The sequence below is a fragment of the Propithecus coquereli genome, unplaced genomic scaffold (genome assembly GCF_000956105.1).
Source record: "Propithecus coquereli isolate 6110/MARCELLA unplaced genomic scaffold, Pcoq_1.0 Scaffold142, whole genome shotgun sequence".
Lineage (NCBI taxonomy): Eukaryota > Metazoa > Chordata > Mammalia > Primates > Indriidae > Propithecus > Propithecus coquereli.
In genome coordinates, this window is record NW_012138525.1 from 8,142,214 (window position 1) to 8,157,445 (window position 15,232).

The window sequence follows — 15,232 nt, forward strand, 5'->3', positions numbered from 1 at the left end:
AGGGTCTCAGTCCCAGGAGGGCCCCTCGAGGCTGCTGTGAGAAGGACCCCCCAGTGAGGACCCTGGGGCTGGCGCCAGACGAGCCAATGCCTCCCGCTCTGTGCTCGGAGCCGAGCTCCCACGTAAATAAATACATTCTGCGGCGCGCAGGCAGCCCGCGGGGCTCCTCTGCGGGGCGAGCGGGGTAATGGAAATTAAGCGCCGGGCCTGCGACGCGGCCGTGCTCAGGCACCTCTGCCGAGGGGGCTCCGCACCACCTGGCCTGCGTGTCCCTGAGTCCCTCCGGTGGCCAGGGCAGCGGTGCCGAGCCGTGGGCACGTTTCTCCTGATGCTGGCCTCTTCAAGGCAGACGCCACCGGGCACCGAGCCCAGAGGGCCGCTTGTGGCAGCTCCTCACTAGCCACGGGTCAACGTCGGCATCTTCAGGTGACCCCTCAGAAGGTCCTCGGCAACACCTGGAAGCCCAGGTTTGAAAGGCGGTGTGGTGGGCTCAACAATGGGCGCAAAGACCGCCACAGCCTACTAGTCTTTGGAACCTGTAAATGTCGCCTAACAGGGCGACAGGATTTGGCAGATGTGATTAGATTTAGGCTCCTGAGGCGGGGAGAGCGTGCTGGATCATGCAGGCGGCCGCTGCAGGAGGAAGGTGGGGGCAGAGTGACCGCAGGAGGGCAGGTGGGGGGAGCGGTACGAGGAGGTGGCCTTTCCATCTTCCAGGGCAGAGGCAAGGAAACACATTTGCCCCTAGAGCCTGCAGAAGGAACCTGCCCTGCTGACACCTTGACTTCAGCTCTGTGGGGCTGACGTGGGACTTCTGCTCTCCACAGCTGTGAGAGAATAAATTCACGTTGTTGGAAGCCGTCAACTCTGGCGTAATCCGTTACTGCAGCCATGGGAAACGAGTAGGGGGGTCTTTGAGACGTCCAAAGCCGCACTGGGGTTCAGGAGCAGCAGGTGCGCCGTCCCCTCAGGCCCCAACCATCCTGACCCTAGTGTGTGCTCCCCCGAGGAACCCGCAGACATGGTCTGCAGGGGTGGGGGCTTTGTCACAGCTCTTCACGCTGGCGCCCCTGGAAGACACCACAGGCTGTGGAGCGGGAGGCTCCAGCCGTGACTGCGCGACGTCTCCTGTCAATTACGCAGCCCTGGGCTCAGACGCCGCTCCCTCCCTGTCCGCTGGGAAACACCCGCTTCCCTCCCCACCCGGAGTGGGGAGGGGGTGCCAGCCTAGGGCAGACCCCTGCCCCGTCACCTGGGAGGGGCTGGCCACAGACAGCCATGCCAGTCACACAAGGCCTCTTCTGTGGGGGGCCAGGGCCATTGGGTTTAGATCAACACCCGCTGTCCCTGAGGATGGCCGAGCCCCACAAGACCAGACTGATTTTGTTGACTTCTGCTGCCGACACATCCCTGCCTGCTGCCAGCCTCAGCCCCAAATTCCCAACAAATAAACCAGCTCAGGGGAACCGGAGCCTCAACGCTGCCTTATTACATGTGCATTCGGGTGCCCAAGACAACGAGGGCCGCCCGACCTGGAACCCAGTGAGGCTGGCGCTGCGGGCCTGGCAAGGGCTGGGCTGCATCTACATCGGAGCAGCCGAGACAGGTGCAGGCAGGGAACAGGGCTGTCACCTGCAGGGCTGGTTCTCGAGCGGAAGGCTTGGCACGAGCAGGGGAAACAGCTGCCATCCTCCCTGGCCCCGGCCCTGGGGAGACACCCCCAGCTCTTGTCAGCCTGCTCGGCCAGTGTTTGTTGATGTCTGGAGACCCTCATGGTTCAGAGAGAGCAGGAAGTGGCTTACAAAAATAGAAAGTCCAGAATGGAAAAAGAAGAGGAAAAACCCATCTGGACTAGGGACAACACACGTGAGGACAGGAAGAAAAAGTAGAGTGCTCTACGGGGACTGAAGCTGAGCTGTACTTTGGCTTCCCACTGGCCAAAGCAAAAAGGGCAATGTGGCAGTCTTTGGGGCCTCACTGTGGGAGGTGGGCAGCACGTGCCAACCCCTCAGCTTGCCCTAGGCCAGCGGGCTCCTGGATAGGCCTGAGGGCCTGCTCCAAGCTGGATGCCACACCCTCAGACACCCAGGACCTCATCTCCTCACTCCACGGCGGGCTGTGGCCCCATTCCACACGCAGGCAAGCGGAACCTGTGGGGGAGGGGCCGGCCCTTCCGTGGGCGAGCGCTGGGGCAGGGATTCGGACCTCGGGTCCTGCTGAGCAAGTCTGGGCTCCCGCCGGGACCCTGCATCTCTCCCCCGGGTTACCACGACCGTGTGAGTTGCCTACACACATACGTGTGCTCTCAGGCAAAACCGCACTCCCTGACCGCCTGCTATGCTGACGGCTTTTGCTTGCACCTTGAGAGGCCCAGGACGGCTGTCCCCACCCCTCGGGACCTGACACCTGGGTGGCGATGCCCACTTTGAGGTGGGTCTGAATCCCCTCTTCAGATCCCAGGCCGGGGCAGGGCTGTTGACCCTGGAGCACTGAGCCAGGCGAGAGTCGGGCTTCTGCGTGACATGGGCTTGGCTTTGTCACTGGCCTTGGTGGCCTCAGTGGCCAGAATATTTACCCGCAGGAGTGACTGCTGGAGGGATGGCTGGAGAGACCCCGAACTCATGATTCGTCTTGGGTGACAAACACTGCCAGTGCCACAGCAGTTCTGTGTAACTCAGTGACGCCCCTGCAGCTTGGCCCCCTTGGTCTTACTTGCCTTGTGGCAAAACAGACACACACACTCCCTTCCCGGGGCTACTGCGAACGTGCAGGCCGCGGGGTGCCCAGTATAAGCAGGTCTCTTTCCTGCTGCTGCTGTGGAGTCCTGACTTTCATCTTTTCTCCTGTTGCTAAAGCCACTGACTTCCCTCTCGACTTCCTCCTAAATCCACTGTCCCCCTAAGCTCCCCGCCCACGCTGCTCAATGCTCCTGACTCCACACCCGCCCAGGAGCCGGGCGGGTCGGAGGAGGACGCACAGCTCAGCCCGCTCCCACCAGCAGCCCCCAAGCTGTGCTCCACACTCCCCGGACCACCACAGCCACGCGAGTAGGTGCCTCCCACCTTGGCCGCGCCAGCTAGGTGCCCCGTGAAAGAACTCCCCCTGCAACCAACGCCCTGTGGGGTCCCGAAAAGAGCACGCGGCCTGCTTCCCACCTGTCCGTCGGGCTGGACTCACCCACGGACCCTCGAGAGGACGCTGTGGGTCACCCACGCCTGCTGACCCCCTCCCAGAGGAAGGGGTCCCAAGCACCAATGTCACAAGGGCCGCATCTCCAGCCAAGCTTTGCAAATGAAATATCTGCTCTTACAGTCACAGCCACTGGCTTATAAAGAAAGATGCCGTGGAGTTTAGACCTTGCAAAGGGATCAGAGTTTTGATCTCAGGGTCTCGATCTGTAACGCAGAGCGGGGAAATCCTGCCGCCAAAAGACCTGGACGGTGAGGGCTGCCACCGTCCCACAAGGCCCGGCAGTGGGCAGCATATTCCTCGAGCTCATACACAGGGCTGGGAGGCGAACACTCAGAGTTGACAGTCCCAGCGGGGCAAAGAAATCTCTGTGGACACCAACAAAACACTGGAGGCAGCCCCCGGACACACTGTCCTGAGTGCCACTGCTGTGGACAGGCACCAGCCACATCAGCTTAACACTGAGCTTCTTTCAGCGTAACAGCTCCAAGCCAGACCCCACATACGCTCCAGCGAAACAGAAAGAATCAAGGTTTTGATTCCAAAACCAAGCTGTGGTGTCGCAAGGCCCTTGGGGGTTTCCAAAGCCCTTTTCTGTCATTTCATTTATCAGGACGATGACAACACAAGACGGGTGGGGGACAGGCGCAGCAGGATGGCCAGAATCCTGGAGCTGCCCAGCACCAGGGGGTCTAGGGCAGGGTGGCAGGAGGGTGTGGCCACCAACTTGGAGACAGCGGCGTGCTCAGGCCTCCCTCCTGTTTGGTGGCTGCAATAGCTTCAAGGCCGAGAGTGGCTCGTGCTCCCCAGACCCTCGGTTACCTGGCTCAGGGGAGGGGCAGTGGTCTTTAGTGAGACCCACGTTGGAGGAACGTGGCCACCCCCCAGTGGGGAGCGATCCAGAGGCATGAGCCAGGTGTGACTATTCTCCTGTCCCCAGCCCCTGCACGGGGCCTGGTCCATCAGCCAATAATGAACAATAAACAAATCATCTGTATGTTAATGTGGTTACCAGGGAAATGGGGGGTAGCCGGGGGGTCTGGGGCAAGCACCCATCCTCTGAGCAGCCAGACCCCCTGCTGTGCTCCCCCGGTGGGCTTCTTCTGGCCTGTCTCCCTTCCTAAATCTGAGCAGCCCAGGTGGGACGGCCCAGCCTGCCACTGTCCGGCCCGCTAACCTTGCCAGCCTGGCATTGCGACCGGGCCCCATGCTGGGCTGAGGTGGGTGGACGTGGACTGGCCGGGCGAGCCCTGCGCTGACTGGGGCCCCCTGGCGCGTGTCCCACCCAATGCCACGGAGCCGTGAGCCAGAGGCTTACCTCGTACAACAAACAGCCCAGGGACCAGATGTCGGACTTGAAGTTGTAGCCGTTCTCGTGGATCCTCTCCGGCGACATGTAGTACGGCGTCCCCACTGAAACACGGCAAGGGACAGGTGCTTACATTCACGCAGGGACACGCTGCAGGAGCACAGGGTGAGGGGAGGCAAGCGGGAGCTGGGGAGACAGAGCCCAGGCTCTGAGCAGCCCCCCTCCCTCTCTGGGCCTGTCCCCTCCGTCAGATGAGAGGGTTGGGCCCGACTGGAGGTTCCCACGCTGGCAGGGCGAGACCTCGTAGCCAGGCTGGGGCTGGGCAGTGGCGGGTGGTGTTTCTGCCACCTGCCTGGGGGCCGGGCTGTGGGAGCAACTGACCAAATGCCCTTTAAGGTGACTGAATCCCCCAAGAGTCCGGATCAGGCTCTCGACAGTGAAAAGGCAACCACTGTTAAGGGTGACCAAGCATTTCACGTGTGGCATCTCATTCACGTTCCTGGCAGTCCCCTGGGGAGGGACGCCCCCACTTTTCAGATGGGGAAACCAAGGCTTAGTGAGACAGGTGAAGAGGCTCGAATAAAAGCGGCAGGAACGAGGTTCGAGCCCAGACAGGCTCGTAGCCACCACCATGGCCAGCACCAATCAGCACGTCCAGACTTGGGGTTGGCCGAGGTCTCTTTAACAGGATAGAAAAGGCGTGGGCCACAAAAGAAAGGGTTGGTAAGTCTCTCACTGCAATTAGGAACTTCAGTTCATCAGAAGACCCCATTCAGAGAAATGAAAGGCCACAAACTGGGAGAAATCGGCTCGGTACACAGCCCTGGCAATGGACGCAGACAGAATACGTCTTAAAGCTTCTGTCAATCAGTAAGTAAAAGACAAACAATGTCCTTCTTCAATGAGCAAAGGCCTTGAACAGCACTTCAACGGATGAAGAGAATATCCAGATGGCCAGTGGGCACACGGAACATGTTGTTTACTTGTCAGGGAAGTGCAAATTAAAAACACAATGAGATAGGACCACACACCCGGAAAGCTCAAGTTAAAAAAACAGAACAGGAGACATGTGGAGCAACTGGAACGCTCTCGCATTGCTGGTGGGGACACAGCGTGCTCCGGCTACCTCGGAAACCTGCTCGGTGGCATCTGCCAAGCTGAACACCGCCAGCGCTGTAACCCAGCAGCTCCACTCCGAGGAGCTTTACTGCACGCATAGCACGCCTCAGTGCACAAGCCAAAAAGAAAAACGGTTTTCGACGGTGAGGAAAGCCAGAGGACTGCAAGGCCTGTGCCTGAGGTCCCTCTCCTTCCCCCAGGAAAGGCCAACACCCAGGAAACCGTGGAGAGGTGTGTCCTGACCTTTGAGTTCCTGCAGGGCTTTCTGGGCAGAGAGGCACATTTCTGAAGAGCTGGAACTGTGCAAAGATGGGAGAATTTCTGAGCTCCCTGTCGCCAGGTGAGAAAACTGCACCAGAGAGGCTGCGTTAGCAGGTCTGGGGTGAGGCCCAGGAATCTGGATTTGTAACCTGAGATTCTGACATCAGCCGATTTGGAGGATGACTTTTCTGGAGGCTTCAGGAACAGATTTTTTTTTTTTAAGAGACAGGGTTTCACTCCGTCAGTGCAGTGATACGATCATGGCTTACTGCAGCCCTGAACTTCTGGGCTCAACAATCTTCCCGCCTCAGGCTCCTGAGTATCTGGGACTATAGCCACACACTACCACACCGAGCTCATTTTTTTAAAGTTATTTTTTGTAGGGACAGAGTCTTGCCATGTTGCCCAGGCTGGTCTTGAACTCCTGGCCTCAAGGGATCCTCCCTCCGTGGCCTCCCAAAGCACTAGGATTACAGATGTGAGCTACCACACCCCACCCAGGACCAGATTTTTAAAATTACTACACAGAGAGCATTTCCACTGGCCTGGAGGCACCGTACCATGGGACAGAGGCTGCTGCTGTCCTAACCAGAGTCTGTGTAGGGAGCTAGAGACCAACCTGGCAGAGGCTGGGCCTGAGATGTGACCTGTGACACTAGGAAAGAGGGATCCAGGACCCTGAGAGGAAAACAGGCCATTCTGTGAGCCAGACTCAGAAAGCAGCGGGTCCAGGCTTCGGGGTTTCATGGGCAAAAGACGTTTCAGGGCAAACACAGGATGGGCAACTTTTAATTTTGCCAAGGAAGGATGTTTAAAAAAACGCAAAACCCCCAACTACCGTTCAGCATCACTATTATTATAAAAAGAAAAGATTGCTTAACACCATTTAGTAAAACCCATAACGTCAAAATCAAAGTCCTCTATAAAACCGAAGAAGTTTAACTTTTTGAACTCTTTATTACGCTGTTTTTCTCATCTTATTGGAGATGGATACAAAACGTGCCCGCCACGGAGGGGCTGTGAACAGTGCCGGAAACCAGCGCCCTGGGCCGTGAACTCCCTGGGGCAGGGCCTCGTTTCCAAAGCTCCCCAGTGCCCTGCGCAGGACGGCTCCTGGCGGGTGCCCGGCGAGCGTCCCCTCACGGAGTCGATGAGTCCATCCACACGTTATCCGCCAGGCTGTGCGTGTCCGTGTGAGCCATTCCTTCCCGCGGCCGGTGCGCGGCTCGCTAACTGCGGCTGCCCAGGAGGGATGCCCTTCCCGAACTCAAGTGTCTAGAACGTGACTACTGCTTTATCAGGACACCGACCTCCCTTCCACGGCAATAATCCCTAAACAAGGACGGCAGCCATCGCTTAAAGACGTGGTTTTGAGTAACATGCCATCCTACACACGCTTTATGGCTGAAATCAGGGGCTAACTGCCATTCAGCAGGAAGAGCTGTCAGTCAACATACGGATCTGTGTGGGATTCTACCGGGAAAACAAATCGCAACTTCCAGTAGCAACACCTTGTACATTTCGGTCACGAGGGAGCAAAACTCAAAGGAACGGCCACGTGTGAAATGGATGTCCCTTCTTAGCCAAGCCGCAGGATGAAACGCACAGCGCTCGGGTGACAGTGGGAGCCTCAGGACAAGTCTAAGTGGATTCTAGCACCTGGGTGCCATGGATGGATGCGCCTACAGGTCAGAAGATGATGTGGGAACAGCAGTGTCCTGTCTGGCTGCGCTGTACCCTTGAGACCCCTGGCCAAGCCCCTCCTGGCTCACCCCGACAGCTCTTCCCACCCCAGGCTTGTCCTCTGCTTTTTTTTTTTTTTTTTCTGAGACGGGATCTCACTCTGTCTCCCAGGCTGGAGTGCAGTGGTGTCATCATGGCTCACTATAGCCTCTAACTCCTGGGCTCAAGTGATCCTTCTGCCTTAGCCTCCTGAGTAGCTGGGACTACAGGCATGTGCCACAATGGCCAGCTAATTTTTTAATTTTTTTGTAGAGACAGGATCTTGATATATTGCCCAGGCTGGTCTTGAACAACGGGCCTCAAGCGGTCCTCCCGGCCTCGGCCTCCCACAGTGCTGGGATTACAGGCATGAGCCACTGTGCCCTGCCCCTCTGCTCATTTTAGATCTGCCTGGGCCTCTACAGGACGGACTCTGCCTGGGGAGATGACCTGCAGAGTGGCCAGAGCTGCCTTGGCCAGGCCTGTCTGAAAGTGACGCCTCTGAGCACCTGGCCCCCAGCCCGGGTCTCCCGCAACGACCACCCCAGCCCCAACCCAGCCTGCACTTCCATTCACCTCTGTGCCTTTGCACATGCGGTTTCCTCTGCCACCTGGCGGGCTCCTTTAAGGTCCAGCTTAAGTCGCCCCTCTCCTGGCCAGGGAGAGCCAGCTGCTCAGCAGGCCTGAGCGTGTGGTCTGTCCCGCTGTTCTGTCACCGCTTTCTCCCTCTGCCGGGTTCTGAGGCCAATGCTGTGCTCTCGAGCCCCGCCTCAGCCAGGCTAGTGGGAAAGGCGTGGGGCACACAGGGAGAGAGGCTCAGGGGCGGCGAAACTTCTTCCTGTCCATGCCCCGCCCCACCCCTCTGCCTCCTCTCTGCCCTCCCTGCTTGCCCCGGTTTCCACTGGTGTAAGGGACAAAAGAAATGTAACTTGGAGCTTTCTTCTAAGATGCCAGTGCCGCGAACTGCCATCCGTAATTCGTCCGCCTGTCTGTCCATCATCCACAGACTGTCCCTCTATCATCCATCCATCACCCGTTCATCCATCCGTTCACCCACCAGTCTGTCCATCTAGTGTGTGTCCATCCAACCATCCATCCGGCGCCTGTTCATCATCCCCCCACCCATCTCCATCCAGCGTTAACTGAGCTGACTCTGTGCTGGGACCCTGCAGGAGTGGGCCACCTAGGAGGTAGAGCTGTCCCAGGAAGTGTCCAGAAGGAGCCAGGTGACCACATATATCAAAGAAAGTCTGCACTCATCAGTGGCTGCAGCCGTGTCACCTAGAGGGGCTTGTTAGAAATCTGGGTCCCCAGCCCAACTCTAGACCTGTAGGGTCAGAATCTCCAGGGGTGGAACTTCGACACCTGCACCTCTCATGAGCCCCCTGGAGCTTCCAATATATGTCACAGTCTGTGAGGAGCCGCCACAAAGCTTCCCTCACCCACCTGTTCATTCTTCCAGATGCTCAGTAAACATCTGTGGAACAAGAAGTAAACGAATTTATGAAGCATTGAGTGGGGGAGGTCTGGCCCATCTTGTGCCAGCACTGGGTCCTCCTGTCCCCACCTCCTTGCAGATTCTCCAGTCCCAACCTGAGGAGGGGCTGCTCCCCCTTGGTCTGTGCATCTTAGAGTTGGGGTGCTCTGCCTCACTGGGGGGTGTCCTTGACTTGGGCGTATGAAGCTACAGGGGGCGAACACAGCACCTCTTCCTGTTACACTAGCTTTATCTGGGAATAAGTCACGTAAACCCTGGTTTTTATGCAGACAACAAATACTCCAACATTATGGAGCACAACACACACTTGCATATGAATTTTAGAGATAAAACAAGAGACTTCAAAGAAATCCCCAGCTCACAGCAGCTGAGGACACGTCCCAGGCCCCAGGGGAGTGTGATTTTGGGTAACAGCGGGAAAAGCTGGCAGGAGGAGGAGCCCCACAGACCAGGGCCCTGCCCCAGAGGGACCTCTGTGCGCAGCACAGCCCGGCCCAGCCCGTCCCCCGGCGACACGCAGACGCAGAGCCACGCGCAGCCACTCTCACTGCCCTTCCCCACCATGGGGACAGAACTGTGCCATGGAAGAGGTGCCTAATAAACCCTGACCTCCCTGAGTCTTTACCTAGAACTCGATTTCAAACCCCGCAGACAGCAGAGGAGAACGCGGGCCCTCAAAGGGGGAGGCTGATGAAAGGGGATCCGCTTCCCCGAGATGCGCCACTCCTGTCAAAACAAACTTTCACTGTGTTTTGAAATGCTGGTGGTGTTTGAAACATGTTCATTAGATATGAAAAAGGCAGCTTTCACATGAAGGAGAGGCTCGTGTCTGCAAGCTGCTCCTCTTCCCCAAAGCAGCGGTTGGAAAGTGGCTGGAGAGACGTCGTCTCGCTGCCGATATCCACCCACCAAGCAGGACTTCAGGCTGGATGTCTGTGCTTTGGTGCCGAATCCTCGAGGGGACAGGCAGGGGCATGTGGAGACAGCCTGGACTTGGAGCTGGACCCAGCTGGGTGCGACCTGCTTCAGCCACTCGCTAGCTGAGAGCTGAAACTCTCTCTCGGCCTCAGTTTCCCCACCAGTATAGCAGAGACCCTCTCCTGTTAGGAGGGCCTGGCTTCCCTCTCTGGACGTGGGAAGTGCCTAGCAGGACAGTGTGTGGTTCACAGTGAAGACTAAATGGATTCTTCTCCCAGGCTGAAGTTCCACGGGGCAGGGGCCAAGCCAGCCTTCCCACAGAGCAGCCCAGGGCCCAGCGCAAATCCTTGCTGAATGAATGAATGAGTGAACAAATGAGGTCTAGTTTGCACCCAAGGTCCAGAGGGATTCCTCACTTGTTTTAAGACCCTCCCTTCTCCCTGTCTGACATCACCTCATCTCTAACAGTTTGTGCCCCTGAAAATGCCAGGAACATGGCAGCTGAACAAGCCGCGGTGGCCATCACCGCCCACCCGGGGGTCACCGCTCAGAACCTCAGCCGAAACTCAGGCTTGAACGCTATCTGCTCAAGCAGGTTTTCTGGGTCAAAGCGACTGGCAGGATGTTCCCAGGCATCCTGCGCTGCTGGGATGGGGCGTGGCGGGGACGCAACTGCATGGTCCTGTGTCTGCAGGACACTGATGGTGTCCGTAGGGCCGCCTGGCCGTTAGGGCCACCTGTTCACTCAGCAGACGTTCCACAAGGCCCAGCAGTGCAACAGTGCCAGGCCTGGCACAGACACACGACAAGGAGAGGAGGATCTGTCCTTCCTTGCAGGGCCAGGACACGGCCCCCAGGCCTCTGGCCGACAAGCGCTGCTGGGGAGGTCGGATGGGCCCTTCCTGCGAGAGCAGGCGCTGGGAACCACAGCGTCTCCACACCCGAGAGCTCGCTGGGGACCCTCTCTCAACCCCTCCTCTGGGCACCCATGACCCTAGCCCACGCCAGGCCACGCTGCGGGCTGGTTCCCAGGAGAAGGGCACCTGGACCTGGGCTGACTCCCCAAGGGGCTCCACTACCCACTTGCTGGGTGGCCAAAGGGATGTGGTCTCACCTCTCTGAACTCCGGTTTCCTCATCTGTAAAACAGAGATCATAAGCCTGCGGTGATGATTTATAAAAAAGCAAAATGTTTTCTGAACTGTTTTCCAAGGCTCATCTCCATTGTTAACTCACCTTTGTGGCGAGTCTGGTGACTACGGAAAACCAAACTGAAGGGCCGCTCTGGGAGGGGCTGAAGTGGCCCCAGGCTCCCGGCCACTTTGGGCTCCTGGGGGTGCGGTTTAGAATCATGGAGCCTAGCACCTGCCTGCACACAGTGGGCCCGCAGGAGATGGTGCCACCTGTCCCCTCACCATGCCACCTGGGACTGTGTCTGTCTACCTCAAAAGCAGTGACAGCTGCATAATGGCATGTCCCCTGCACCCAGCCCAGGGCCAGGCATTCAGCTCAAGGAAAGAGGAAAGAGCTCCCGTGGCCAGGCCGAGCACCCGGAGACCCAGCGTGCCCTGACCACTTGAGCCCGATGGCGGTCACCCCCAACCAGACCTGTTCCCCAGCCCCAGAGGCGGCGCAGGGCCCTGCCTGGGCCTGGGTGGGAGCCGGCACCCTGCCCGCCCCGATCAGCCCGAGGCCGCTCTGTCACCACTGCCGAGGAGCCGGGCCTACTCTCCCAGCCCCACGATTTGTCTTGCAGCTGCTGCCGTTGCTTGGAGCGAGACACTTGCTCGTAGCTTGAGAGCTGTGTATAGGCAAATCTTTCATTTTTCTTTCATTATGCCGGCGTGTACTGTCACTTAATTTTTATGTATGCAATCCTCCCTGACAAATATGATCTGCTGCCTGGTAATTTGTCTGACGCTCATTCTGTTCTGTGCTCTAATTACGGCTCCTATTCCTGACACCGAGGCAGCGGCTCTGCCACCGCTGGGTACCGCACCTGTCAGCCCGACCATGGCACTGACTAATGCCCTTTCATGCCAGCCTCGTGTTAGCAAATACAGAGGCGGGGAGGGGCCCCGGGGAAGGGCAGGCAGGAGGAAATCAGATTTGCATAAGCCCAGCTCTCGGGTCAGCAGCCTTAGGAGACAAGGTGGTTGCCAGGGCAACGTGGCTGCCACCACGCGTTCCCGCATAGTAGGTGCGCACTGGATTCAGCAGATGCATAATTCATACCCATGCGCAGGGTGTGAAGGGGCCCCTGCCCCCGTGTCCTTCCTGAGTCACGATGCAACGGCAATTAGTTCAATCTCCTGCCTGACCAAACGTGTGTGAGCCTCAGCTGCCTGCAGAGCCACGCTGTGGGAGGGGTCTTCCCTGTGTCTTGGGGACTTCAGGTCCCAGGCTTTGGCTCTGCCCCCTCGCCAGTGTGGAGCCTTGGTGGCCCTCAGTTCTGGGAGCTTGTCCTGCAAGCAGGGGCTTGCAGAGCCCCCGTGCGGGCCACAGCTCAGTGGGCATCTCCCGGACGTGGGTACGTGGCCTGGAGCGGGGACAGGCCCCAGGAGGAATCCTTTCACCCACGATGCGGCCCAGTCAGCTGCTCAGAGACCTCAGGAGGAGCCGGGCTGACGAGGGTGGCCTTCTCCCAAGTTCCAATTCCTTCTCATTAATATAATAAGTGCACCAGTCCAAGTCGATAACATCACGTTGTCGGATGAGACCACATCTCTGCCCGGTCCCGACGATCCGATCCTAACTGGCTCTGACGGAGCGCCGCAGTCTCTTCTGCAGTGGGACGGAGAAAGGCTCGGAGCTGACGGACAGGGGACAGCAGGCAGCGGTTTTAACTCTTTGACAGTTTCCCTTGAATCTTCTGGCCTTTTCAAAGCTCTTAAACCAGATAAGTAAACAGTCGCAAACCAGCCAAAACACTTGGTTTTTCACAAGGAAGTGTCTGAGGGGACTGGCAAAGTCAGTGGCCGGGTTCTTGGAGGGAGGCTCCAACACCAGCCTCCACGGCCCACAGCCTTCTGGAAGAAGCGCGGGCTCTGGAGGGAGAGGCCTGCGTTCGGGTCCTGGCTCTGCTGCCGTGCAACCTCGAGAAAGTCTCTCAAGCTCCTGGATTTGAGATTCCTCCTCTGCAAAAAGGAAGGATCCCACGGACCCTCTGCACCATCGAAGGCGTGAGTGGAGAACCACACACTCCCTGGGGCGGGCCCTGGCACACCTTCCTTTGGAGCTGAAGGAAGAGCTCGAGGCCCTGCCAGGTGTCCCCAGGGTTGGATGGGAATGAGAGTTTCAAAACGAAACACCCCCCACCCCACAGGCAGCTGGAGTGCTGATCGCCAGTTAGTGCATTTCTCCTCACTGTGCGCCACACGCCGAGAGTCTGAGCCACCCGGACCTGCGTGAACAGTCACAATTTCCTCAGGAGAGTGTGGCTTCCAGAAAGCCCCTCTGCCCTTACTAGACGAAGCCGCCTGCACAACCGGCTTGCGACAGGCTCTCCTGGCTTGAGCCGTGGAGTGAGGTGGACAAGAGCCAGGAACAGCAGCATTCAAGAAGGCAGCCCCCTGCTCGCAGGCCCGGCTCCCTGCTGTGGACACGGGGTGCTTCGCCCGCGACTGGGCCATGCATGGGAATAGCGACCTCGGGAGCACCTTCCTCTGCAAACGCGCCTTGCACAGCCCGGAACTGGCTTTGGGAAACCTGCCCACCCCAGGGGCCTCTGTGAAACGTCCCCTCGGGTGGCTGTGGTGAAACCCTGATATGCCCCGTTGTCGTGCACAGGAGACCCTGTAACCGTGTTCCACTGGGGGCCTCGTTGGTTGCTATGTTCTACTTAAATGCAAAATTCGCCACCATCCATTGTTTCGGGTTTCACACTTGGTTAGGTGCCCGGCATGTGGACTCTGATGCTTGCACTGCTTCTCGTGCCCCGACACACACATCTGCCAAGTCCAGCCCTTCAACACTCCTGACCCCCAGGATGGTGTCCAGCCCCCTGAGCTCAGCGTTCAAGGCCCCGCCTGCCTTTTGTGCGGCTCCTGCAGCATCCTGAGGACCCAGCTCTCTGCCAAACCGAGGCACCCACCTGGCCTCACGCCGAGGCTTTCCCGTTCTCTTTCCTGGAATGCTGCTCCCTCCCTCCCTGTCCCAACGGCTCCTAGTCACCCTTCACGGTTCAGCTAGAATGTCACCTCCTCCTGGGTGAGTCCTTGGCCCCCACAACTTCAAAACTGCCTGTTTAAAAGGCAAACACTGGAAACGGCTCAATGGCCACCCCCCAGAGGATGGGCCAAGTGTGGCGTGCCCACAGATGGGACACCACACAGCAAAGGGAAGGCGGAACAACTGTCAACGACAGACACACCTCCCGCTCCGTATAATGGGCTCAGTCGGCCTTTCCTGGGAGGGACAGGAGGTGACAAGGTACAGGGAAGCCCCAACCAGGTTCCCCCAGGCCTCAGTTTCTCCCTTCTGGGTTACTCTTCTGCACAGATGAATAAACTCTGGGGCTCACAAAAGGCATTTTCCTGCACTAACCGACCAAAGGCGCATGGGGAGAATATCTGCATTTCCCTGCAGGACCCCCAGGGGCTGCTGGAATGCAGACAGACACCCCCCTTACCTAGGGAGTGGGCTGCAGTGGTCTCAGAGCTGAAGAAGCGGCCCAGACCGAGGTCACCAAGCTTCACGATGCCTGTGGCCGTGATGAACACGTTGGCAGGCTTGATGTCTGCGGGCAAGGAGAAGGGGGTTGGTGTGGGAGTAACAGGCTGGGGTGGGTTAGGCAGGACAGGAAGAGGGGGTTGGCCCAGGCAATGGGCAGCCCAGCCCTGGGTGCTGCTCCCTTCAGGCAAGACCCCACCTGGCTCTCACTGTATGACCTCAGGAAATTTACCATCTCTCTCTAAGCCTCAGTTTCCACACCTGTAAAATGGGTCTAACTTCACCTACTTCCCAGAGCTGCTGCGCAGTCTCTGAGAGCAGAGATTTTTGTACTATTGTTTCCTTTTCTAGTGCGGTATCCCGAGCCTTGCACACAGTAGGTGCTCAGTGGAAATCTGTGTAACGAGCGGAGCACACAGCGAGGCATCCGTGCCGTGCCCCAGTGCGAGAGGGTGCCTCCCACACGGCAGATGCCAGTCGTCACAGGAGTGAGTGAACGAACGGAGGATCAGGGCAGGTTCCTTCCTGCAACCTGTCAGCTTTTGG

The 15,232-nt window shown here is 58.3% G+C and overlaps 1 protein-coding gene across 2 annotated transcripts in view; it reads right to left on the reverse strand.

Moving 5' to 3' along the window:
- NEK6 (NIMA-related kinase 6) overlaps positions 1-15,232 on the reverse strand; it is a 43,257-nt gene that overhangs the window by 7,206 nt on the left and 20,819 nt on the right. For both annotated transcript variants that reach the window (XM_012639749.1, XM_012639748.1), the window contains exons 6-7: positions 14,646-14,753; positions 4,508-4,602 (exon numbers count right to left, since the gene is read on the reverse strand). In XM_012639749.1, the coding sequence (XP_012495203.1) occupies positions 4,508-4,602; positions 14,646-14,753 (203 nt within the window). The remainder of the gene's footprint in view (positions 1-4,507; positions 4,603-14,645; positions 14,754-15,232) is intronic.